The sequence below is a fragment of the Alligator sinensis genome, unplaced genomic scaffold, assembly GCF_000455745.1.
Source record: "Alligator sinensis unplaced genomic scaffold, ASM45574v1 scaffold347_1, whole genome shotgun sequence".
NCBI lineage: Eukaryota > Metazoa > Chordata > Crocodylia > Alligatoridae > Alligator > Alligator sinensis.
The window spans coordinates 319,464-347,363 of NW_005841922.1; the positions used below are offsets into that span (position 1 = coordinate 319,464).

The window sequence follows — 27,900 nt, forward strand, 5'->3', positions numbered from 1 at the left end:
TCTTTCCTGCCTATGCAGGGGGTCGGACTCAATGATCTATTGAGGTCCCTTCCAACCCTAACATCTATGAAATCAGTCTATACCTGTAACAACAGAAGTTCAACACACGCAGACTGGTTTAAAAATGGCAAAAGCTGCTCTAAGATTTGCCTCTCCACCAAAGGGCAAATGTATTTTCTGTTCACTACCAATCAAACTATGTTGCTCATAGAAAACTGTATGACTTGGATCAATTCTGCCTTGGGCTTAAATGGTGGAGGCTACAAGCGAGAGGAACAGTGGAAAAAAAAACACTAGTCATCCCCAGTTCACTCTCCCTTTCAGTATCCACTCTGCTACCGTGTGCCACATGATACTGGGAAAGGTGGACCTATGGTCTGACCCAGTAGATGCCAATTCTTATTGCTAGTTACTAATCTATGATACCAAATATGAGGTCACTTTAGATTTTAAGGGGCCTGATAACCAGGGATGATATCTTGCCTCTTTTGAAATCCATGGCAAAATTCGCCAAGGATTCCAGGAAGGCCATAACTTCACCCCAATTCTCGGGTGCAACTGACCAAGATATGTGGCCACTTAAAGATGGCCTCCATAAGCACCCCCACACACACACACTCTCCATAAGATGGCCTCCATAAGAGGCATACAGCTGTAATTTGTTCCATTTTATGAAATCAGCCTGATTCCTGTTATCTCCTGCCATGATGCCACCTGAATTAGTCAAATCAGACCTACCGTCAAAAGGGAACCTGTAAAAGAAGCTGACTTTAAAACATACAAACAAACAAAATATTCTCCTTATCACGAACCAAACAGGTGATTTTTATTAACAATTCAAAATGTTGGTGTATACCTCATGAGCTCATGCCATGCAAACAGTTTAAACAAACATTCAAGTAATTACCAGTCCACATCTCTGTCCCCAGTCAATATAAAAATGTGAAAGGTGAATTGATGCTCCATATTAAAAAGGCAAAACACAACAGAATGCACCAAAATATTCTTAGCACCTGAGGTCTTACCTTCCTTCACGAAAGTAGTAACAATCCTCTCTGAAGTAGCCTTATCATCTTCCTAGTTTTCAGCAGCTAAAAAGGCATATAAATCTAATTCATCAGTTCATAGACTCATAGGAAGTTAGGGTTGGAAGTGGCCTTGGGAGGTCATCTAGTCCAACCCCCTGCTCAAAGCAGGGCCATCCCCAACTAGATCATCCCAGCCAAGGTTGTGTCTAGCTGCACCTTAAAAACCTCCAAGGATAAGTTTCCCTTTATATTCCTAACTGTGTTAAAAGACAGTCCCACCGCAGAGGAAACAGGTCAGATTGTACACTGAACATGGTACATGCTATGACATAATTTCAGATTTAGATTTGAAATCCAAGATTTATTTGCATACAAGTGTTGGAACCTGCCCCTGCAAAGCTTTTCTGTCCCAAACAGTTTTGTATACACAAATATGAACGTTAGCACTCAGGAACATTTTCTGGTTCAAATTGTGTGCAGGTATTTTGTCATTGCAAAGGTGTGTGGATGTGTATGTACAGCTTTGCATGTGCACACAGGGAAGCTGCAAAGGAGCCCACTTGAAACGGTAGTTTGCTGGGATGTCTCAGTCCTCCAGCTCACAACTCTCTCACTGGGAGTTTTGCCTTAATAAGATCTGCAGGATTGGGCACCAAAGTGGCAAATCTGAACAGCACAGCAAGAGCTGAAATGTGCTAGCCTTACACAGGGAATTTTGCTGGCTACATACATCAGTAATGGGAGCAGGACCTGCTACCTACTCCTTTCCTAATGCCCTTAAATACATTAATATTGAGGGGAGGGCAGGTGAGGGGAGGAGCAATAGCAAACAAGCTTACAAGTAAACATGGTCATTAGTGAAGTTTGGTTGGTATGTGCTACAGTCATAAAGCAAGCAAGTGAACACTGACAAATGCCCTCAGAGCTGTCACTGGTGTGCTTTTCTGTCCTGGTTCTTGATCAAATTAGTTATGTTCTCAGTTGACAAAAGTGTTGCTTGAACCAGCTCACAGAACTCCTTTAATGAGGAAAGTGCTGGGTGAGGCAAACCTCAGGAAAGTATCTTCTTCATTTTAGGGTTCACAAATGTGAAGTTGCTGAATATATTTTGGTCCGTGCTGTTAATCAGCGCTCTGTTGGCACATGATAGTTAAGGCTTTTTGTTCAGAAATTCCTTGTCAAAGTTGCTACAATCACTGAACTTTGCTTTTGCAGATCTGGGTGTTGGGGTTTGAGGCCCTCCCCTCCTATACCATACAACTGTTCTCTGATTTAGTTTGCAATCATAGGGTTGACTTCTCCAACTTGGTTCTACAGACTGCAGCGGGCAGCACATCTGCCATCAGAGGAGTTACTGGAACAGTCCACCCTAGCACCAGGCCTTCTCCCTACTTCTTCCCCTGTCCCACAGAGATAGCTAGACAAACTATTGCCCTGCAGGTCAAAAAGGAAGGAGATTTTAAAGGGGTAAGAGCTGAAGAAAAGAGGTGGATAAAATGGGGAGAATGGAGCCCAGTGTGGCTATTTGAAGGAGCAGTGTGCTCCCTGGTGAACTGAGGGGAGGGGGTTAGTGGGTAAAGAGGAGATCGTTCCTAAAGCTATGTCTGTAAAGAGAGGAGTCTTTCTGTGGTGGGGTATGGAGTGGGATGACCCACTTATCACCTGAAGCCCTGTCTCAGCACAGCAGCAAGGTAACTACGATGCAGCCATTGGCGCATACAGAGTAATCCCAAGTGCCTTTTAAATCATTCCCAACCAAATCAGTAGCTTTCAGGGCTTCCTGTCCCATCTCTTCCAGTACCATACTTTCCAAGTACTGCAAGTCTTTGTCCCCTGGCGCCCTTGCAAAGACACAGCAATGAGGAAAAGCAGTAAGGAGCAGGGAGACAGGAAGGCAACACCGGATGATATGGTAATAGGATTGCAACCTTGTCATGGTGGTGAAGCTTGAGTGCCCTGATGGTCCTGAGAGTGATGGAAATTTTTCCTGGTAGGGCCTCCCATAGCAATAAGGTCCAAGGTGAGGTTCCAGACAAATAGTGACCCAACCCAAATAACTAGGGTAGGTAGGACTCTTTAGCTCTGGCTTGGAAATTCACCTAGGAGAAGGATACTCTGAAACTAAACCGACAGCCTGGAGATCTCTCTGCTGCCATCCTAGTTCGCTAGGCACATGAGTATCAGGCCTAAAGAGTGGGACCAGTCAGTGCAAAGTGTACTCCACTTTAAATGCCCATGCACAGGCAGGAAGGAAACAAGTCTCCCAACTCCTACAGTGCTGAGAGAGGTGAAAACAATGTCCGATGACAACCCGGAGAAGATGCAAGATGACACTGGAAGCCACAGTCCCAATCCTGCATGCAGGCAGCTCAGGAGTATGGGTCGTTCCAATGACAACCCGGAGACGATGTCATCACCCAGCAGCACCCCGTGCATCTGAGCAACCTTTTTGAAGGCTAGCACTGCTCGCTCCTAAATAGGAGAAGGGCCTAGAAAAAGTGGCCCAAAGAAATGCTCATCTCCTTATCACCCAGCTGGCTTGCTGCAGTCAGCAGGCATCTTCAAAGTGGCCAAATTACAACAAAAAAGAAAACAAAAATTCCAACCCACACCTCAAAAGGCAGGAAAAAGAAAACCTCTGCACTTTACATATTGGAATATCCGTACAATGTTGGACTCTGAAGACAGTATCCGCCCTCAGTGATGCTCAGCCTTGGTTACCCATGAGCTAGCTAGGCTAGACATGGACATAGCAGCCATGAGTGAGGTGCGCCTCCCAGAACATGGCACCTAACAGAACACAGTGCTGGTTACACCCTCTCCTGGTCAGGTAGATTGCAGCAGTTCACCTACCTGGTCAGGTAGGCGCAGCAGTTCACCTACCTGGATGGCATCATCTCATATGATACCACGGTCAACAAGGAGGTAGACAGACTCTCAAAAGCCAGTAGTGCCTTTGGCAGACTTTTCAAGCAGGTCTGGAACAGTCACAGCCTATGGGCACAGACCAAAGTTAAGGTGTACAGAAGTGTTGTTATCTCCATCCTACTGTACTGTTCTGGGTCTTATATAGGTCTTATATCACTGCTATGTACACCTCCTTGAGCGCTTTCATTAGCACTGCCTCTGCAGCGTTCTCAAGATCTGCTGGTAGGATTGTCACCAATATGCCAATAGCACCAGCATCGAGGCAATTCTCTTGCAGACTCAGCTATGGTGGGCAGGCCACATGGCCTGATGAACAACAACTGCCTACCAAAGGCTGTGCTGTACAGGGAACTGACAACAGGGAAACGTGACAGATGGGCCCCACATAAGTGCTTCAAGGACACCCTGAAGAGGTCCTTTTCTGCCTGCGGTATTGACCACTAACTGTGGCAAACAGGCTGCAGATCATGATGCCTGGCGGCTCTAAATCAAAAAGGCAACAGCCCTCTTCGAATGTCAGCGCAGAGCCAGCACAGAGGAGGAGGAGGAAAGATACGCCCTCATCTAGCAGCCATCAGCCATACACGTGTAACTGTTGCGGCAGGATTTGCCTCTCTGCAATTAGACCAGCAGGCCTGCAACCGGCATGGGCAGTTACCCTTTCTAATATTTTGTCTGCAAAGAACCGCCAAGAAGACAGGAAGACTTGTATGAAAGGAAAGTAGTCTGAAGCTAAACAAGGGGCAGTAGAGATAAAAACAACAACAACAAAACGAGAGAAGATAGGACAGTAAAGCTAGAGGGAAAATAACATTAGATGTTTCCCACTGCTGGTCTCTCAATATCAAATAAGTTTTTCCGTGCAAGAGAGTTTACCAAATTCACTAGAATACAGTTTCAATATTTGGCATAACATTAAATATTCTCTACTGTGCTGTGTCAGTGAATACCATCTCTGCTTATACATTTCCCAATATGTAAATGCTAATAGCTTATAGTCAGTAGACAGGTTCTGAGATCTCACAGCTGTAACAAACCCTCTGCGTGAGTCACTACTGATTAAGGGGTGTCTTTAACACATGCTCCCAAGAGTCACTCTAATTAAAGCCCCCAGAGCGTCTTGTGTATTCATTGTCCCCACACTTCAAAATGGCAACAGGGGCACTTTAACTAAAGCTCATTCGATGAGCTTCAGTTAAAGCACCCCGGCCACCATTTTGAAGTGCAGGGACGCTGAATACACGAGACACTGAGGCTGCTGGAGCATGCAAATTAACACGCTCCAGCAGATTCAATTGATCGAGTCTGCTCCAAGACACTGTAATTACAGTGCATCAGTCAAGTGTCCTGAGTGTCTACAGGCACCCAAGTGTTGTCCCCAATGGACAGTGAGAGTTCGTGCCCGGTGTGCTATTGCCAATGAACACACAGGGGTGGAGGATCCAACTTAATCTTTATTGTTTCCAGTCTGCGCAGAGAGGGGTGCTTGGCAATCGTTTGCAAAGCAAGCACCACCGGTTTCTACCTTTGGGTACCTTTTATACATATGTTTGCAAGTGTATCGCTCAGTGATTGGTTACAAGCCACTGACATAAGACGTTCTCTACTGAGCATGTCTCTATACCTATGTTTTAGCCATGTATTTCATTTACATACATATATGTTTCATTAACATACTTTTGCCCTGCCCAGGGGTGTGATTTTTAGCATTATAATGAGACCTTTTTCTGAACTTCTTGCTATCTTACAAGTGTCAGGGAGACACTATCCTGCTGGTGTTAGGGAGGCATTCCAGTAATCCTCCGCATCCCACACGCTGTGCTCTGCAAGCATCTCTTAACACACACATGCCATACCCCTCCCAGCATCTGCAACTTGCCTTAAGTATTCAGTTAGATATAGTTTGCAAAAGCTAGATATACCATAAAAAAGATTACATCACAAGCAGACTCCCAAATCCAAGACTAACTGCCACTGGTGAACATTTTGAAGTTGCAGCCATATATAGAGCAGATGGATATGTTTCAACCTTCAAGGGGCAGAGATATGGAAAATTATGGTGCAGACTACATCTGAAAGATAAGGACATTGTCACCGCATCTGAATTTCTTGCATTCCAATTAGCTGATGAGCGCCTTGAAGAAGGACCTTTCTGTTGCAAGGTTATACCAGTGTAATGACTAGCAGTTTGGCTCCATGGCCAGCACTATCATAATAGCAATAGTAAAAATAACCCCTTGCCAAGAAGAAATGAATAAAAGCATCAACTGCAACTTGGATCACCATAAGAGAGAGAGACTTATGCACCTCTTCACTTCTTAAAATATAGATTCTGCACTGTGTAACAAATATTACGCTTTCAACAGTACACTCCCTTTTCTTTATTCATTTACTGCCTATTGCCCAAAAGAGAGAGAGAAGAAAGCAGCTTAACACCATTTACACAAACATTTTTGCTACATGACAAGGGTTGGCAATTTAAAGCCTGCAGGCCAGACGTGGCCCACAGAATCAGGACTTCGGCAGTATTTGGAGATAAGGGGCTCTTCTTGCACTCAGGGTTTTGGCAGAGGGGAAGCTCTGCCTATGCTGTGCCATAGTCAGGCACCTGGGACTTTGGCAGAGGGGGAGCTCTCCATATGCTGTGCTGCAGCTGGACATGCAGGACTTGCGCACAGAGGGAGCTCTCTCTGGACCATGCACCAGTCGAACAGCAAGGAGAAGTAGTGAGGGTGGCTGGTTTCTAGTGCCCACGTACCTCAGACTGAGGTGGGTCATTCCAGCCCCCAGTCAGAAAACATTGCTGACCCCCCGCTGTAAGGTGATCATTTGCATGACTTGCAAACTCTGATATGCCCTGACAAACCTTTGAAGTTCTCTTCCAAGCTATCAACTGAATGCTTGCTTGCAGAAATAACTCCTCACCCTACAAACTCAGACCAATTTTGTGGCATCACCAGCTTTATCAAAACACACGTGTGCAGAATAGGTTGAATACATGGGCAGTACCGTTTAATATTCACACAAAACATTTAAAATGATCAAACCCAGTTTGTTTTCCATGTTGGTAAAAAGATAAAAGTTGACAAGCTATTATGAAAGTGTTTATTATCTTTAAACAAATATTTTACATTTTAGGTTTCATTTACAAGTAAATGGAGTGTATCCACAGTCATATGCATATTAAAACTGTTATTGCACCCTGTTTAGAAGTCTGAGACTTATTTTACCAATTACTCCCATCTCAGTGAGAAGTGGAAATTATACACACTGCCTTTTCTTAAAAAAGGCTAACTTATCCTACCCCTAATCTACATACTTATTAAAAGAAAAGCTGTAAACATTTTTGTTTTTACTTAGAGTAAAATTATGAAATGTACACTTTTGCCCACATCTAAAATGTTAACTGTACATTGTGTTTATATTCTACAAACATTTGAATAATTGTCAACATAAGACTAAGTTGATAAAAAGTGAACTGTTTATACACCTTATTTTGAAGACACTAAGTGAATGTATGTGCAAAAGGTTTAAAAACACAAAAAACTTTTTACAGTTAGAAGATACTATTTACTAACTACCATGTGAAGTATGTTCAGCCTGGAAGTGAATTGTTCTCTTATCTATTCCTAAAAAAAGGAAAAAAACCCTTACATTTTGAAACGCAACTGAAATGAACAAACACATTTGTCAATTCAAAAGGTAGGTCTACAATGACCAAATATCTCTTCATAAAAATACTGTACAAGTAGACAGGCACAAATATTTTCCAGGGAAAAATTTACAAAAATCCAGGTAAGTCTTCACCTGGTTTTCAGATTTCTTTGCACCCACGGTACACCAAGCAGTTACTTACACAAGAATAAGCAGCCAGTAGCATTGACAAGGTGCCAAAAAAGAATAAGACAGAGTTAGTGCAATAGGCTGTTGTTAACTGTTTAGTAAACAGAAATCAATTGAAACCATATCTATAAAATGCAGATGTCTTAATAAGAGGTGTTAATCCTCCACCAGGTATCTGAGGAGGACTAAATCAAGCTACAACGTGGGTTAATTTCAGCTGTACAAGAAAATCAGACTGAATGGATCTCTCCCCACTAACCTGCCCCACAAAACCCAGTTTTCTCCAGTTCACTGTAAACTGAGCTGCTTAACAAAATGGCGCACACTTTGACTGCTTCAGTTCCCACTTTAGAGTCAAAATATGAAATGTTAGCTGCAATTCTATGCTGGTATCCCAATAAAAAGTGAAAAAGTTTTGCAGTTCCATGCTTCACTAAAAATTACAATGTTGAGTTTTTTAAACCCGACATTACAACATCCTTCACTTTCAGCAAATATTTGCACAAGGACTAATTAGAATATATATATTTTTAAAAGCCTTCTGGGCCTTTCTATTCTTCTATAGTCCCAATCGAAGTAGTTTTGTAAGAAAAATGTACAGTCTTCATATCCTGGTGGGATTTAGTTTTATTTAAAAAAATCCTGAGTCTTCGATAAAAAACAAAAAAACAAAACCCCCAACAATCTTTGTGCAATCACTTAGATAACGGCCTTTCTCCAAGGACCAGAAAAATCAGCTCGTTTCAGCAGCTTGTCTAATTTCTGCCATGCTGTTGCCTAGCACAGCGTCTAAAGGAGCTCGTTTTTTACGTATGCTGCGCCCAGAAGCAATGAGATCAGCATATCCCCGCTGATGGGAGAAGGCATAGGCAGAACGACGGCCTGATATCCCTCGACGAAAAGCACTCGGCCTCGGCTTCCACTGTTCCGCCTCGATCTTGTACTTCTTACGGTTCTTCTGAATCTTCATAAAAGGAAATGGCACAATAGGTTGAATTAGAGGAGGGGATGGTTGGGGAAAGATCTCATCTGCTAACAGTATCTTGGAAAATAATGTGCTGCTAAGTGCTACATGCTTATTAGAAAAGGTTTTTCTTTATTTTTGTTTCCCAGCAGTATTAAAAGCAAAACCATATAGTGTGGCACATCAAAGTTTTGAGGAGGGGGTGGTCTTTTAAAAATGTTTTATTTTGCATTCTTATTGGCTTTAAATGCCTTCAAAATTAGCCTGGGCATGCTGTACATTAAACCATCTATGTGTCTATTGATAAAGTTGGTGAACTGTCTAGCACTTAGGCTGCTGTAGAAGCCAAAATGCACAGGCCTAACAAAAAAAGCTATTTTCTTAAAGGTAATGAGCATTCCAAACATTCACTTTAGGTAAATGCTCTATAAGAAAATTCTGAACATTTCTACTTACTTTATCACTTTCTGAAGGCCAGATTGTCATTGACAAAAATCGTAGTGCAACAACAGGAAGCAAGCAAACAGCTACTGATAAAATTATGGTCAGCCAGAGGTAGGGCTGCCTAAGAGCATTTGGAGCGGTCCCTGGTAATAAGAGGTGAAAATTAGTGCGTCTTTTGTTTGTTTTTTATGACCCACCATTATACATTTTATATTCAACAGTTGTTCATACATAAGGGTCTACTCAATTCACAGTTCCAGGATTTTGCAGAAAATGCAAAATAGGGATTGTCCACATAATCAACTTAAAAAATAAATAAATAAAATGCTGGTTCCCCAGTGGGAGCCAGTGGTTCTCACTGCCACTCTGGCCTGGCCTCACAGCCCACCCAGGAAGGGGAGAGAGTGGGGAAGGCGCTGGCTGACATGGTGGCATGAAGGGCAGCAGTCGCCTTGCCAAGGGCTGCTCTGCTTGGTTCCAGCTACACACAAGATTGTATTCACCCCCTCATCCCTCCTGCCCCCACCAGGGCATAGGTGCCTACCTTAATGGATTGTTTTTATTAAGGTAAGCATACATAAATATATCTAAACTTTCATCCAGGAAATATCCACAAAATTCACTATTTAGGCCATGACCAGCCCACGAAAATTGTTTAGTTCCTCTGCAATTTAAGTAGAACCCAACACAGAAAATGAAAACCCCGATTCCTGAGTTACATTACAATTGTGTATCAAAACGTAATTAATTGTTCATTTAAAAAAAGCTACTACTAAATATATGATGCAAGTATTTTTCTTTCAATTTCACATTAAACAAATATTTGCACAAGGATTAGTATTTTTTTTAAAAGCCTCTAGTCAAAACTAAGCCACTTTGTAAGCAAATTTTAGTCTTTGTATCATGTATTTCTTTTTCTAACCAACCAACAAGCCTGGCACAAAATTTATAATACTTGCTTCATTTTCAATTCTGCCAATTAACTATTAACGTTCTTGTAAAGAGACAAATTAGGGTAAAACAAATATTTAACTGCAATGTGGCAGCCCTCCGCAGCACAACGAGCCCTACTGGAGCAGCCCCAGGCTGGCAGGCTGACCATCCAAGACCCTCTGCCAGCCAGGGCCACTATGACCTGGCCCCATGTGCTGCGCTCTGGGCACACATGTAAACCACATACCTGGGAGCTTCCAGGAAGCAATACGCTGTGGAGCAAAAACCTTGCGGCCCATGTAGATGTGCCCTGGCAGATGTATTTTATTACTGAATTAGAAATAAGTTAGCTTTATATGTAACAACACTGTACAGAACAACAAACTGACCTGTAAACTGAAAGCTTGATGGGAAGAGAACATGTATTCCAGCACTATGAAGGTCAAACATGATACCAAAATAAAGTGCAATACTCCCAAATATTGAGAATGCGTTAACAAAAGTCCAGTAAGATGTATCCAAACCGATCTGAAAGTAAATCAAATCTACCATGAATTAAAAAAAAAATCCAGAGGCATGCAGTTTAATATGCTGAAAACTGATACTTGTTATTTAAAACCCCCTTTACTTTGTAGATATAATACACTTTGGAATATTTTGAAGAAGTGTACTGGAGGGAAACATAATAATTAAACAAGCAAAGGTGGAATGGTATGAACTGTTAAAAATATAAAGACATTTCACGTATTAGCTTTTTTCTCTGAAAGAAAGAGGTATAAGTGAGATCATCACTATAGATCAGGGGTGGGCAATTATTTTGGGCAGAGGGCTGCTTACTGAGTTTTGGCAAGGCATTGAGGGCTGCATGATAGGTGGCCAGGGGCAGATAAATACTCATTTTCTAAATTTTTTAGGGGCCCCACGGCCCAGATAGAATGGTCTGGCGGGCCACATCCGGCCCTGCAGGCATCCAGCCCCACCCCTGCTGTAGATCTACATACCTGAAAATTCACTGCAAGTACAAGGGAAGAGGCTGTTGTAACTGCAAAAGACTGGTAATCTGAAGGTGCCTCTCCATCTTGACCCATGGTTTGAAGGTAAGCTCCATATGGTATGAAGAAAATAATCAGTGATGTGATAATTCCATGGATCAAACTTACAAAGAACTTCTTGTAGTTAAAAAGGAGATCTTTCTGTCCAGATATATACAAGCCAGGGAACCGAAGACTCAGTTTGTCACTCACATCCTTAATAGAGGGAAAGTTACTGGAATTAGAAATGTCAGTGCCATACTTTGTACAAGTTTTCTCTCTACTTTGCATTTTGGAGTGGGTTGTTAGAGCAGCTAGCAAGGTCACCCCAACAGCTGGCCTGGCCATGAATACATTTTGGCTAGAAAACATAAGTAGGTTCCAATCAGGAGAGGGCTGGCAAAAGCTTTGATATGGAGCTTCATCAGTTTGAGACTTAGATTACACTTGATTTTAGCCCACAAGAGGCTGAAAAGCGCTGGCTACCTCCAACAAACTAGAGCAGAGGTTGTCAACTGGGGGTAGGCATACCCCTGGGGGTACTTGGGAAGGCCCCAGGGAGTATATGGCATGCCAAGGCACCACTTCACATTCAGCTGCCAGGGGTCCCTCCCCTCTGCTCCACATCCAGACGTGGGTACCCACCAGGAGGGGTACTCACCAGAAGGGCTACACTCCTCAAAAAAAGGTTGAAAACCCCTGAACTAGATTATATGGCCCAGTATCTCTCTTATAGCTCTATTTCTTTATCTTGTGCTTAAGTAACAAAATTATAGCACTTGTTATTCCTCAATTTTTGTTTTAATTAATGGAATATTTATAGTTTTATTTTCATTAACAAAAATGGGAAAAAGCCATCTGCTAATATTTACAGCAGATTAGTACATTAATGCAATACTGAAATCGATTAGATTATATCCTCTCTAATTCAGGACAAGTAAGATTAGAAGGAAAAAGAAAAAAAAATCGCTTGACACATTTACTCATAATTTTGCTTTAATGTCTGTTTCTAAAATTCATGTGAATAATTTTGGCAGCATACCTGGTCAAGCAAGCCAACTAGAAGAACTGGAAGACTCGAATATAGTACATTGTAAAGTGTGATAAACCAGTCTTCATAAGCTGTCTGAAAAATAAAGTTTGTTGATTTATTAGTTAAAACAATTATATTTAGTAGAAACTTAGTAGAAATTCACAATCAATGCTAGACTATTAACAAAGCTGACTGAATTACCCATTTGATACGATAAATGATCCATTAACCTATCCCTCCCTTCATCACATCATCTTATGCATTTGTCAAATCATGCTCCCCCTTGATTTTTTTTGTTTTTTTATCATAAGACCCTATGATACAGATGAGAAACAAAGGACAACATTCTTTCCTCGGATACACACAAGCTTCAACTGAAATCAGTCATAACATGATTGAAAAGGGCAGATATAGTGCCCATTGTTAAGAAAGGGAAGAAGAAGGATCTGGGGAGCTACAGACTCATCAGCATCTGAGCCCCCCAAGGTCTGGAATAGCTTGCCGCCAGAGGTGGTTCAAGCACCTACTTTGAACACCTTCAAGAGAAATCTGGATGTTTTTCTTGCTGGGATCCTATGACCCCAGCTGACTTCCTGCCTCTGGGGCAGGGGGCTGGACTCGATGATCTTCTTATGTCCCTTCCAGCCCTAATGTCTATGAAATCTATAACTGCCTGAGAATATCAAAAGGCAGATGTTGATAATAAGTACGCTGCAAAAACAGAGAACTGACACCTCAGACAAAAACTAGGGTGTGTCAAAACTTGGACTTCCTGTTTCAAGAAAAATTCAAACACACTAAAATCAGAACAAAAAGTGGAAATTTTTTTTTGCAAAAATAAATGCATCTTGGGGCCCAATTCCAGTGAAATGTTGACACCCAAAACATTTAATGTAAAGTAAAAGGCGTCAATAAATAGCTGACCCATTTAAAATGCTGTGTTTTGGGGGGTTTGTTGTTGTGGTTTTAAATGAAATGTTAGCATTGTTTATGTTCTCATGGACAGTTCCCGATGAAAGAACATCAAAACTGACCAGCACTGGGTTAGAAAAACAAAAATATTCTTTAATCGATTACTTTCACTCTTTACTTTTCATCATATAGATCAGATATTTAGTTTGGAGAATTTACATACTGCAATTTATACCCTGCATTAAATCAATTTTCTGTAATTAGTCTTTACTTCTCCCATAAAAGTAATTTTATTTTAGTTGTTGTCACTGCACTCTATCTGATTGCTAAGGAAACATCTATGATTTAACAGAACCTTTTTCTCACAGGCAACAAATATCAATCACAAGAATCCTAAAGTAAAGACCCCATAGTAGAAAAACGTATGCATGCACACAGGCAAACACAGAAGTGAGAACGAGAGAGAGTGATTCTATGTTTCCCCCATACTACAGATATCATTCACTTGATTTTCTGTCTTGAGTGTCTGCTGGGATTGGCATGCTGGAGACAGAACCAAACGTTAGAGAAGATTAAAAAGGAGTCTCCTGAACTCTGATGGCTGCAGTCTCCCTCCTGCATTTGTAAAGTCTCCATTAAAGGAAAATCCTGCAGACCCTTCAGAATCCTGCAGATCATTCAAGTAACTCTATAGGTCTCACTAGAGCTACTTTTATCATGGAGGTCCTGAGCCTGCAAGCAGGTCCACATGGATTGAACAGGCAACAGGACTATGGTCTTTGATTGTAAAGTCCTGGGGAACCTTGTCTGAACTAATGTAGTACATGAGATCCACAAATGATACAAGAATATTTGTGTAGGGTTCTATAGGTTATCAACCGTAAGATTTGCACTAGATGGAAATTTCAGTAATTTGGGACAAAAAAAGTTTGATAAGTTAAAATATGAAGGACTTTTTCAGGCTTTTTGAAGGTGAAGGGAACAGGCTGCTTCACAAACAGCAAACCAGGGAGCTGTATTTTCCCCATTCCCTCATCTAATATCTCAATATTCATAGCACAGATGTACTATTGATTTTAAGCTTTATGCTGTAATGGCCAACTATCCATAAAACTATTCTTTACTATATCTTTTTTGTGTACACATGATAAACTATATTGATTCATACCGAAAAAAGTGTTACACATTTGTGAAGGTTAAGACAAGTTGTGTCTCTATAAAAAGTCATTATGATCTACAAGTCAAGAACAATAAAAGAAGTATGAATCAACGATGTGGAAGTTTTAATGCTAAGCAACCTTTAAGGATGTTCACCTGAATTACATCCTTGCCATTTCTAATTCAGTCTTCACTATTTTGTATTGGCCAAAAGGAAGTATTTTCTCATTCCTGTTAGACATGTACATGCTTTCTCTTACCTGGGCAGAATAGCCATTGAAGAATGAATACCAGAAATGCACTAGTGTAAATGCAAAGTTTTTATAGAAGAAGTATCGTAGGAACTTGCACATCCTTATATAAGACCATCGGCCATGGACTAACAGCAGTCTTTGGAGGTATCTGAATTGTCCAAAAGAATAGTCACTTGACATGACAGCTTGCATGCCTTCTTGGCCACTAATTCCAACACCAATGTGGGCAGCTAAAATTTAACAAAAAATGTAGACAATAGGATCTCAATGAAACAAGATACACTATTGAAAAAGTCAAGATGTAAATTAAGATCCCAACTTTCCTAAATCATTAAATAATTCCCATTACCTACCATCAATTTATCCAGCCCCAACCATTCTTTAAGTACAGGAAGACCTCCATTAAGGACTAACATTTCCAAGAGGAAATCTTTTCCTGCTACCTATTCTTAAGGTTCTATTTATGGTTTAAAAGTTCAGATCTACTTGGTCTACCACCAAGGTTCATGCTGAATATAGCAAATCAGAAAAGAACAGAATGGATAACAAAAATGTTTGATATAAAAAAAATAAATGTTTAGAAATAAACAAGTACATTTTGCTTGAAATGGAAATAACACTGAAGTTACTTATACAATAAATGCTTGATATCATATAGACCAAATATAGATCCCCTATGCCAAGGAGCTTCTAGTCAAGATTAAGGTGTGAACTAATGATGGGATAAAGATGGTAGGAGAGGAATTACTGACTATGAAGCTTGCATGAATCTTAGGTCTTCAAAGAAGGTCAGTAATGATAAAAATATAGATGTAAATGTGAAATCTGTTGAACATGTCACCAAAAAAGTGTTTCCTCTCCTTTAAAAGGCATGCTAACATGGATAAATGAATACTTGAACAATGATGATGTTAACACGTGTAATGAACTTCTGCATGTAAAAATTCCTCTCTCAGTTCTTAGAAACTACCTAGACAAGTTAAAATAGCACTTTCATTAAAATAATCCAAGAGCTTCAGGAAAAAAAAAAAGAAACATAGGGAATCTTTATAGGTGACTTACTTTTAATCATGTTTACGTCATTAGCACCATCCCCAATAGCCAAAGTAATAGCTTTCTTGTACTTCTTCACCAGCTCCACCACCATTGCTTTTTGTTTAGGAGTAACTCGACAGCAGATCACTGCCCTGCATTCGCATGCTAGGTCTACAAAGTTCCTTTGTTGCTGTTCTTTGTTAACTTCAGCTCTCCTCCTGGTCTCAATACGCATCTGTTTCTCTTCTGCTGTTTTGGGGAATTTCAATTTTAGTTTCTTTTTCTTCTTTTTCTTCTCTAACAGGATTTCATTCTGCATATACATAAAACATAGTGGTGAGGTTAATGCAAGTTCTGAGCACCCCCTGTAACCTAACATTAAGCAGAAGCTCATCATTTTTAAAGTATTATTTTGGTTTTGATTTTTGTTGTTACCTGTTTGAGACAATGAGACCCACATACAACTACAACTGTAGGCAGTTAAGTGCTCCTTGTGATGCAAGTCTAAAAAATTATTTGGTGAAAAACAATGAGAGCTAGCATCTGCTTGATGCTAGAGGAGGAGGAAGAGGACCCTCTTCCCCTTAATCCAGATAGTCTAGTGGGCACTTGACTAGTCTGATGGGGAGCTGGATTTGAGCCCAAGGTGGTAACATAGGTTAAACAGGCACTTCTCATCTGAATAGTTTTACATCATTTTTTTGCTGGTCCATCTCTTCAATTCTTATCCTTACAGAATTCTGCTAATAAGAGACTTGCCAGTACTTGGATTGTTAAGTAGTGGCTCTCTGATTGAAAGTCCTTCAGTGGTTTTTGAACTCTTGTAAGAGCATCATATGAACCTGCGTCTTTATTTCTGTCACTTCTTTCAGAACCTCTAACTCTGTTGCTACTATAAGGTTATGACTAGGATCTGTTCAGGGCAGTTTCATTTGGAAAACAAGAAATCTTATTTTGCATCTTTCAGATTTATTTTTTTTTAGGATTAAAGGGTTCCCTGGTTAAGAATCTTATTTTAAAAATGGAATGAATATTTAATAGAGGTGCACTGATATAATCAGTCCATATCGTATCGGCACCAACGAAAGAAAAATTGACACTGTCGGCAACTGGCTTTTTTTTGGCCGATGTGGCCAATAACGTCACCAATAAATGCCGCATGCATGCGCGCAGATACAACATGCACATGGCCAGGAATGCAGCCCTGAAGCTTAGAGAGCAGTGTCCGCCCGGTTAGTTTGTGGGGGAAGAGTGGGGTAGGGAAGGGGCATGGGGGAGGGCAGACTGAGGCCCCCACATTGAGGGAAGGAGCGGGGCTGGGGCAGGGGCAGGGCAGGGTGTGGGATGGAGCTGCGGGCGGCTCATGGGGGGGGCGAGGGAGCGGCTCCCCACCCTACACACACCCCTGGGGAAGGCATTTTGTACAGGGTGAGGGGCAGACTGTGGGCTCAGCCACAGCTCAGACTGGGGTCTGTGCTGACCTCTTCCTGGGATGGGATGGGCTGGGCTAGGGCTGGGCTATGGCGATTTTTGGGGTGGCTGTAGCCCACCCCATAGCCCCCCTTCCATCACTGCCACTGCCTACCCCGAGCACAGCCACGGCCCAGCCCCCACCAGGAAGAAGCCGGCACAGTCCCTGGCCCCAAGCGCACAGCAGGCAACCTGCCCTCATCCCATGCACAAATCCAGGGGGCGCATGCCCCCCATGCCTGCCCCAGGGCTGCATGCAGGACAGGGAGCTGACCCCCTTCCCACCTCCTGCACCCCCCACGGATCCATCCCACATGCCACCCTGACTGGGCAGCACAGCCCCCAGCCCTACTCCCTCCCTCAATGTGGGGGGGGCTCAACCTACACCCCCCATGCTCCTGCCCCTCTCCCTCCCCAGACTTACCAGTTGGACACTACCCTCCAAGCTGCTGGGCTGCATACTGGCAATCAGATCTGTATCAACCGATATGGCTGGTTAAAAATCAGCTATTGGTATTGGTCGAAAAAATATTTATTGGTGATATTTCGTTTTGCTTTGATTATGATTAATAAAAGATTATCATAAATACAAAGCATATTATTATTTTAAATCAAGGGCTTTTCATTCCTAGTCTTCAAAAATACTTCAAAGTCTGACCAATATTAACCACGTTTTATAGAGTGAAGAAAGCAAGGCAAAGAAGTTAAACAGCTTTCATACAGTGCTTTAGCATAACAGTGTAATGAATGAGGGGGCCCTTGATTAGAAAAGGCATGAGGTTCCAAAATTCTCCACTAGTAGACTCTGGACTGTTATGAACCTCCCCAAATTCCCATTTTTCACATACCAGCCAGGAACCAGTGATTATCAAAGCACGATTTCTACCAGACTGAAAGAAAGGTTCAGTTGTTCTTTGTGAGGATTGTGTGTTTGATCCAGCTCTGTTCCTCTGGTTTTCCAGCCTTGTTTGGAGAAGTGCACTGGGAAAATAAATGCATACAAATCAATACAATTCACCTAAAACAAACATCTTAAGGTAAATACTAATGTTCACGGTGACGTGCGTAGTTAGTGTTCATCACAGCATCTATGGCAAATCTAAAGATAAACCTTGAACTAGGCAGACACAGACCTAGAAAGTGATCTGGGAAAGGCACACAGCATATGCTGTGAGATATTTTTAACAATATAGTAGGCAGCTCTTTTACATGCTAGGACACACAGGGACAGCACTGGCTCAGAGATGGTGCATCACATGGCTTAAATACTGACGCTCTTTTCCAAATAAGAAAGGTAAAGTTCTGACCACTTTGTCTAAAAATGCTATGCAGTCTTAAACCTCCAGCATTCTTACTTCTGGTGTTCTAGATAAATTCCACCCAAATAATATTATCTTGGAACCTCAAAATCCTGTTAACTCTAGTTAGTTTTAAGGAAAGAACATTTCAATATCTGCCCTAAAAACAACTCTCAGGAATGATATTGTTACCAAAAAAAAAAATGTCTATCCAAAAGAAGACACTTTAGACTGACCTGACATCTTCTCCGTAGCAGATAGTAGTTTCCTCTGTTAGAAGCTCACAGGAAAACCCAATATTTTCAGCTGTTTCTGTTATTAAAAATGCAGAACTAGTTAAATTTTGTAATGAGGACTTTGTAAGCGACTAAGCTTAAAAATAGAAAACTTGTTTTTATTTTAACTAACAAAATTCTCCCTTAGAACTGGCATGCACAGGGATATGTAGGACAGTGGACAATTAAGTACAAAGGAGAAAAGCAAGTCACTACATCATTTCTGTAGCAATACTTATCATCTGCTCTAGGAAAAGTAGGGGTTGAAAAGTGGAAGAATAACTTACACAATTCTCATTAAACAAAGAAGTTGGCACAAAATAAATACTGGTTTAAATTACATGAACAGATGTAGCCAATGCAACTGTGGCAAGTGAAAAACAGCTTTTGGGGAAGGAAGGTCTTTTCAGATTTCTGACTAGATCAGGAATGATTTCTGCCACGGCATAAAGTTATAGTGGAAGCCTCCCAATAGTGCAAGAGGTGATATGTGTGACCAGCTAGATAAGCCAGCTACATAAGCCTTGGGAGCATGACTTTGGCTTTAGTCTTCCTGGGGCACAGGGTAGGCTGTAGTCCTGCACCCTGGAGGGCTGAGTAAAGAAGCTGACAGGACAACTTGCAGGAGGCTCTGGCTGGGATGTCAGAGACAAGAAGCTGCTTTTTAACCTCTTGAAGCTGGCTAGGGACTGCATCCATGGGTTTAAGGTGCAGGATAAGAACAGATTACTGTTCTGTTTCCTTTTGCTTGTTTTTGTATCTCTAGCTGTATCTCAGTATATAATTACTGGTTTCTTAGGCTGGTTTTTTCTATTATTTAAAAATCCTTATTGTTATTTTTTACTCCCTAATTTTCAGTGTTAACTGTAATTCCAGAGCATTTGCCCATACAGGCTTGCCCATTCTATGGAAAAGGGGATCCATCTTTGAGTGCACAACTAGACAAAGTTATGATTCTTCTACCTGGCAAAATCCCCTCCGCTAAGAGCTAGCGAGAATGAGATAGGGTAAGACAGGCAAGGCCGAGGTGCCACAGGCCAAGAAATTGACCCCAGCACATCTCAGCTGGTTCTCAGTGGACAAGCAGCAGACAGCAAGGGGGGGGGGGATTCAGGGCAGAAAGGCACCCCAGAAGAAGGGAAGCACCCCAGGAGTATCTCAAAGGTGCACCCAGGCCACCTCTGGAGTTGGGGCATGTCACACTCCCTGATTCAAACGTTATTAATAAAACTGGGTCTACTATAACCTCTTATTTAAGTTGCCAGACATTTTTCCAGTGGGACCCTATTTCAGTTACTTATAACTTAAACATTTCAGCTCAAATGATTAATATTTCACAATGCTGAGCCTTAGCCTGATTTTTTTTTAAATACATTTTAGTCACACCAGTGCGGTCACTTCCAAGAAAAAAACTAGAAAAAAAAGAGTGTTTTACCAATGTTATATTCTTGAATATAAGGTTTCTTTGAAATGCTCTAGCCTCCTATTCTTTGTAGCAGGGACTTCACATTACACAACCTGGCCTGTTATTCCATCCTTACTAAGCATGCTCCTCACAGATCCTACATGAAATAAAACTGCATGCTGCATCCCCACAGAGCAACTAAGTATGCTCCAGAGCAGGTTTATATCAGCAAAGCTGACCTTTTCCAGTAATGGCTCCTTCAGGATGTTGTGGGTCTGGACACAGAGAAGGAACGTGGTCTCTCAGAAGAAAGCTCTGACACAGGCAGTATGGAAAAGGAAGAAGTCAGATTTGATGTTGATGAGACAAAAAACAGGCTGAGAAAGCAAAGGAATAGATTGGGACAAAGAGTTTGAACTTGCTGGATAAGGACTGGGTGGGAGGAAAGGCTGGGACCAAGGAGAGTAGGAGACAGGAAAAATAACCTTTCTGCTACCTAAAGGTGTTGTGAAGGCTAATTACGGTTTGTAAAGCTCTAAATAATTTATTGCTGGTAGAATTCATTAACCCAATACTGCATGTCTTGTCATCTTAGAAGAGATGTCTCCTCTCTGAGCTGGCAGCTTTAAAAAAAGTGGGGGGGAGAGGGGGGGGAAGAGAGAGAGAGAGAAAGAGAGAGAGAGAGAAATCCCATGTATGACTTAATGTGATTAAGCTCAGCCAGGTGTCTCATCCATGTAAAGGGAAAATTTAAAATGGAAAGAGCACCAGGCTTTTTTAAACTGGTGTCTCTATCTTTGGAATTACTTTCTGGTCAGATACCCATACAACTGGAAAAGTAAATTAGTGGGTAGTGAATTGTAAACACTGCTTTTCCCCTGGAAAAATATGGTCAGACTTTTCCATAGAAAGCACTCATAGCTTTAAGGCTATTGTCATCATTTAGTCCAACCTGCTATACAAATAAATTCTGCATCAAGCAGAAATGCTGTGGGAGATGTTGCACATCCTTTAGAAATCTTTCTGGTCTTGATTAAAAAATACTTTAAGATAGCAGTGGGAACCCTTTACTGGCTGTGAGCCAGTGTGACCAGGTTTGGGTTAGAGATGTGCAGGCACTGGGACCTAGCCACCACTTCGTCTTTTCCCTGCAGTGGTACAGGGAGTGTCCCTAGCTTGTGCTTTTCCTTCCCACAACTGCATGGGAAGGCAGCTACTGCCAAAGCCCCCCCCACTAAAGTCCCTTGTCTGTGGGCCAGATCAAATGTCTCCATGGAACAGATCCAGACTGCATGACACAGGTTAAGAAACTACATGCTTGAATTTGGCTAAGTACAGACATTGGTGGGGAAGGAGAGGGGGCTTAGGGGAAGGTTAGATCACGTTAAAATGGCCATCTGATCCAAGGAGAATCAGGATGGGGGGCTAGCTGAGGGGGGCGTGCAGGCTTGGGGTGGGGATTTAAGGTCTGTGTGGAGGGGAAAATCAGGAGGCAGACGTGATCCATAGGAGTGATGGGGGGGCAGGTGACAGCTGCAGGAGGAGTTTGGGGCAGAGGGTCTGGCTCCCAGCAGCAGTAAATGCTGATAAAACTGGCAGCACCGGGATGCAGGAGGGAATTGTGGGGGGAGAAGGGTCCGTGGGGATGAGGGACTGGGGGAGGCGGGCTGAAGGGCTGGGGGGCCAAAAATAGCCCAATGTCAGAGGGCAGCTGGAAGCACAACCCTAGGGCTGGTACCAGCAACTGGACTTCCCCAGCCCTGGAGCTGTGCAGGTAACTGTACTAAAAATTGATGTACCAGTCTAACCTAGATTGATTAAGTTGGAGTGTACATTGATCTGGGTCCATCTTAGACCAGGTTCTACCATTTTTAGACTGGTTTTTGTGCACAGTTGTGTATAGTTGCAGGTTTAGACTGATTTCCAATCACTGAGACTGGGTCTAAATGTAAGGTCCATACCTGGAGAACTAAGTTAGATTGGGTGGCCATTTTTAACGGGATCTAATCTCCCCCTAGCCCCTCTAGGTATCTGCATTTACCCTTTGTGCCTTATTTCTAATCTAGTCTAGCTTGCAAATGAATCTCAACAGCCTGTTTGTTTGATTTCCTGCTGCATAAATATACCTTTTTTGTCACCAGTAAGCACCCAGATTTTAATGTCTGCCTTTGCAAGTTTGGATATTGTTTCTGGAACTCCATCTTGTAGTTTGTCTTCAATAGCTGTAGCACCCAAGAGCTAGAAGTTATTAGAACATACATTAGCAAGAACAGCCTTAAAATTAAATGAAATTAATTTACCACCGTCTTTTTTTTTCACAATATATAATGCAACTACCTTGTGCTCGCCTTTACTGCAAACAGTTACCTCAAGTTAATATACCTACTTCATTGAATCTAGTTATAGGAAGCAGGGTGAAAGTGAAACATTCCAGTTACTACACAAAGGGATTCGACCAGCAGCTGATGAACTGTTGTTATACAAGCTGCTATGTACGTACTGAATTATTATATAGAACCTCAGCAACCTAAGGCTTCAAACCCATGCCATCACTGGGCCAGCCAGATTGAACCTGGGGATGGAAACGGACATAATCTTTGTGCCACCATAAAGATGGTTATCGTGGTGCAAAAGGTCAAGCAAACAGACATCCATATCTCTTGCTGTGCCACTAATGCCTAGAACCTGCAGACACTACGTAGGTGGCATCAATTTGTCTTGCCTTATTGAATTCCACTTAGAATTAATTGGGGGTTTTTTACTGCAGAGATTTCCCCAATAATATTATTGCAAGCTGTGATTCATAACTGAGATAGTATGCCTTTGCTCTCCAATTTGTGTCGTTTTTGTTTTTTTTCTTTTTTACAACAGCAGTCTAACCAATAACGTAGTTAATTAACAGCACGGCAATCTTTGAATGGCCAGCTAACAGACTTTTTAAAATAAAAAACTTCTTTCAGAATATATTATAGTCACTATATGGCTGTCTGGGTACAAACTTAGAATCATGGAACAGGAGTGACGCAAGGAGTTCTTTACTGAGCATGTCTCTATACCTGTGTTTTAGCTATGTATCTTATTTACATACATGTATGTTTCATTAGCATACTTTCTCCCCACCTAGGGGCGTGATTTTTAGTATTTTAATTAGCTCTTTGCCCTAGTCCTCTGATTCTGCTTTTGTTTTCAAGCCTCCTTTATCTAAGACTGTCTCCTCCTTATCATTGCAGATGGGCATTAGTTACATAACAGAGACTTTTGCTTGGGCTTTGTATAGTGGTTTCTAGGTCAAACCTCACAGGAGCAGTGGCCACTAATACAGCCACCCTCCCATCTGCCAAATTCCTAAACCCCAATATCAGCACGGTTGGTCAGAGCCAAGCTGTGCCCCCTTCCCTCGGGGCCAGGTCACACCGTCCCCACTTCTGGATCACAGCTGAGGTTCACCGCCTTCCCTTCCCACAGGTCTGGGCTGGGATCTGACCACACTCCTTTCTCCCCCGTGGGGCCAGGCCATGCCCCCTGCTCCCCACAACTGGGCTTGGATGTGCTGCAGGGGCTGGGCCACATCCCCTTCCCCCATAGGACCAGGTTGGGGCCTGGCCTTCCCACCCCGATAAGGCTGGGCCATAACCACCTCCCTCTTTGCAGAGACACACGGGGACCTGGCCATGCCCCCTTCCCACTCCACAGGGGCAAGTCAAGTTCCTTTCCCCTGTGAGGCTCCGCTGCAGGTTGCCTGCCCGCTACCTCCTTTGCAGAGCCAGATGGTGCCCACCATGCCCGTCCAGGCACCAGATTGGGAACACTGGCTGGATCTAGCCCGCAGACAGACCAGGCACTGCCAGTCTGGCTCACTGTGCAAAAAGGTTGGGCACCCCAATCAAGTCCAATAACCTGTACCCATGCAAGATTTCCTAAACCAACTCAGACAGATGACTACGCATCTCTTGAAACCCTCCAATGAATGAGATTGGACGTCATCTCTGGGATGCTTTTTCTATTTCAGTGTTCCACTGGTTTTAAGACAGTTGGTCAATATAAAGCAAGATTTCATCTAGTGTGTTGGCTTTTTTAATGAAAATCTATTTAAAACCAAATGCTATAGCAGGATTTGTTTTGTTTTGTTTTGTTTTGGGGATTTAAACACTTGCTTCCTTGAACATAACCTTGAGATAACTCATAATACTTATAAGGTTTGCCACTTAAACAGATTATTACCATCAGTCAGTAGGCAGAGTAACCAATACTCAATTCTTCAAACAAGAATTAATTCCATATACTAGACAGTTGTATAATATACGGTGGAGATAAATTTAACAGTAGAATTACCTGAAGGATGAGGTAACCCCTAGACAGTTGTAAATGGAGAACCTGGCTATAGTTTATTTGTAATGCAGCTACTGCTATAGGAAAAGTGTGTTTATCTACCAAATTTTCAACCTGGAAATTAAAAAAAACAACACCAAACCCCCACCCCCAAAAATAAACCTGTTATGCACTTGAGGACATAGTACTACTGCCAGAGGACACATTAGCAGCCTTTTATGAAAGAAGGCAGGGAAAAGTATGTCAAAGGAAAGCAGAAAATAAATGCATCTTCTTGTGTCTTCCTTCATTCCTTGTAACTTTCAAGAATTGGGCCTCAGTAGATTCATAATCTCAATAAAATTGTATTCAAGTGTCCTAATCAAAAACAATTCTTCATTTTCCACACTAGTCCATAAAATGTGTGCTTATTCCTGGGTAAGTAGTAATAATTTAAAGCTCAACTTACAATCAGATTTTTTTCTATTTCTTCATATACTTGATCCAGGGCTTCATCACGATTAGTTGTAGCTACACTGGCTTCTGTAAACTTTTTATTCCATGCTTCATATTCTCTATAACTAATATCCTTGTAGCAGAGGCATAGTGTTCTAAGGGTCTCATTTGCAAAAGTCTGGTGGGAAATAAAACCAAAAAACAATCCATAGATTTTGAAAACCACACATCAAAGTGTTTTGAGCATTTTCTAGGGTGGGTATGTGGGGTGGGGGGAAGAGGGGCTTGACAGAAGCAAGGAGCAACGCTGTTCTAGGAGTACTATGGAGCTCTGTCTTTCACAACCAATTAGCAAAGTGGAAGCGAGTCAAGTTGGTGTGGTTCTACATAGGAACGTGTAGCTTTATCAAAAAGTGTAAAACCTTACATCTAGTGCCTCTTGTGTAGCATGTCTCTTAGGATTCCTCGGATGCAAACGTTCATAAATTACCGTATCAGCTCCTTTACAATACAGTCTGATGCGCCCATCAGGTTCTCTAACTGTTGAAGTAAAATAAAAAAGGAAAAATCTCAGGGCACATAATTAGAAGTTTCTAAACTGACTTCTCGATGTATTACATTTACACAAGCTATTTCTGGTAACAAGGCAGTGTATTTATTTCACAATGATCTCGCCTTGTCCATTACTTAACTTGAAACATCTAATCAGAAAAAATAAATAAAAACAATGAAACAGAACAAGAAAACTTAAATTTAAAAATAGAAGACATTTAAACCTGGTATGCCTAGATCTGGAGCTACAGGACCAATTTTCTCTCATATTTATACTGATAAGTCACATCTGACATAAATCAATTTTATTTTGATTCACAAACACCACCAGCCCATTTGGCCATACTGTAAGCAGATGAAGCATTAACATTCTTAAAGGAATCAAATTCTCAGATGTTTGTATAAATACTCAAAATCTCATTTCTTCACAACAGCAGGACATACATATGATGCAGCATAAACATCCTAGATTTGACATTTTCTTATGGCTCAATATTGTAATCTATTTTAATGAGTTTATACTTTACTGATTAAGGAGGAACTTAAGATCAAAGCTAAAGCTGTTCATTACTAACACTGGCACAACTGTTCTCTATAGCTATCAGAAACATTTATCTACTCAGTTTACATTTATGTGGAAAAAATGAATATACATTTCCTATTTACATTGCTATTATTTAGGGTTCTCAATCTTTTTGTATCATGGGTCATGTTTTAATACAGAGATTGTATAGTAGAGGCATTTGCACCCATTTACAGACCAGGCTCTACTGGACTGGTAACAAAGCTCCTATTTCACAGCCCTATAGGGCTGTTTTTAACTCTAACTAAAAACATTAATTTGGGTGTGGAAATAACTTTAAGTGAAGCAGTGATGCACTGTCTAGATGCTCAAGAAGGCTAGATTTGCTTTATGAAACCAAAAAAAGAGAAACGTTTAAATTCTAATGACTACCAGACTAACGAAACATATTTTGATTATTTTTGCCTAGATTGCTTTTATAAAAAATAAATATACAATACAGAAAATTAATACACATTCCATTATATTTATAGTTGTTTATTAGGCCTGTGCAAAGCAGCAAGTATTTGGCCAAATCTGAATCCAAATCGATTCGAGGGACAGTGATTTGAATTGGTGATTTGAATCACTGTCCCAATTCGATTTGGCCAATTCGGATTTGGAGATTTGGCCACCAAATTGGCTACCGAAACTTTGGACATCCCTAACAGATAGATAGGGATACGTTCCCAGGCGGTGAGGGAGAGAGGGAATGAGGCTGGGACTAGGGAAGGGGTGGGGGAGGGGTGGCATTCTTGGGGCTGCACCATGCTCTGCCTGTCCCCCCGTGCCTCTTGCTGGTCTGCGCCCCCCAGGAGCACCGTGGGCTGGGGGACTGTGTCTGGCTCTCCCCAGGGGCGTGTGCCCCCAGATCTGCGCACGGAATGACTACAGGCTGTCGCTGCAGGCTGGGGCTGGCAGCAGCACCAGGCTGAGTCTTCCTGATGATTGGGGTGGGGGAGCACCAGGAACAGCCCATTGCTACCACCAGCCCCAGCCTGCAGTGGCAGCCTGCTGTCATCCTGCTCCCAGATCTGGGAACACAGGGCTGTTCCCGGCGCTCAGCACACCCGCCCCAAGTGCTGGGAACAATCAGCCTGGTGCCACCGCCAGCCCCAGCCTGCAGTGGCAGCCTGCTGTCATCCCATGCACAGATCTGGGAGCATGAGCCCCCAGGAAGAGCTGGACACAGCCTGCCAGCCCACAGCCCTCCCAGGGGGCACAGAGCAGGAAGACATACACCGCCCCCCTCCCCATCCACTGACTGTTCTCAATGCAGCTGGCGCCAGACACTCCTAGAGCTGCTGAAGCAGGGGCTAGGGTGAGTGTGGACAAGCTGCACTGCATCTTGCGCTACCTGGGGCTTCAGTTGCTGCCACTCCCCCCAGTCCCTGCTGCAGTGGCCCCGGGAGCAGCCGACACCAGCTGCCTGCACCATGGCATGGTGCAGCCTAGAAGCTGGGGTGAGTGGGGACAGGTGGAACCCAGGCGCGGGGCGGGGGCAGGTGGAGCATGATGCAGCCCTGGGAACGGTACCCCTCCCCCCGTCCCTTCCCTAGTCCCAGCTTCACTCCCCTCCCTCCCTCACCGCCTTGGGAACCTATCCCTATTTGTTACATTATAAAGTAGGTTTGCTTTATGCAAGGGAAACCTTTATAGCCTATGGCTGAATCTCCAAATTGGCCCCGAATCTCTCTAAATCAATTCAAAGGCTTCCGATTCGATTTGGACCTCTTAATGGGGCTCCTGGTTTGATTCGGATTTAAAGATTCGGCCGCTGAATTGGGCTGAATCTCCTCCAAATCAAATCAGCTACTGAAGCTTTGCACAGCTCAATTGTGAATAATATAGCTCTAGGCCACTATCTTATTACTAAAGCTTCTAGTTTCTTTTTAACTTGATAGAAACATGTTGTTACATGTGATGATGCCTCACACCATTTGCATCCCTCTTTTCAAAATCTTAGATCCACCCATGAGCTTTTCTATGGGGGCACTTTAAAAGGAAAGGT

General features: G+C 42.3%; 1 protein-coding gene across 2 annotated transcripts in view; it reads right to left on the reverse strand.

The window, feature by feature from the left end:
* Window positions 1-7,036: 7,036 nt before the first annotated feature.
* Window positions 7,037-27,900, reverse strand: part of ATP8B1 (ATPase phospholipid transporting 8B1) — a 100,319-nt gene continuing 79,455 nt past the window's right edge. For both annotated transcript variants that reach the window (XM_006019093.3, XM_025198456.1), the window contains exons 17-28: window positions 25,203-25,315; window positions 24,789-24,953; window positions 22,138-22,249; window positions 18,568-18,643; window positions 17,882-18,014; window positions 15,591-15,876; window positions 14,535-14,758; window positions 12,214-12,297; window positions 11,142-11,387; window positions 10,530-10,668; window positions 9,220-9,350; window positions 7,037-8,763 (exon numbers count right to left, since the gene is read on the reverse strand). In XM_006019093.3, the coding sequence (XP_006019155.1) occupies window positions 8,533-8,763; window positions 9,220-9,350; window positions 10,530-10,668; window positions 11,142-11,387; window positions 12,214-12,297; window positions 14,535-14,758; window positions 15,591-15,876; window positions 17,882-18,014; window positions 18,568-18,643; window positions 22,138-22,249; window positions 24,789-24,953; window positions 25,203-25,315 (1,940 nt within the window). In that variant the 3' untranslated portion in view covers window positions 7,037-8,532. The remainder of the gene's footprint in view (window positions 8,764-9,219; window positions 9,351-10,529; window positions 10,669-11,141; window positions 11,388-12,213; window positions 12,298-14,534; window positions 14,759-15,590; window positions 15,877-17,881; window positions 18,015-18,567; window positions 18,644-22,137; window positions 22,250-24,788; window positions 24,954-25,202; window positions 25,316-27,900) is intronic.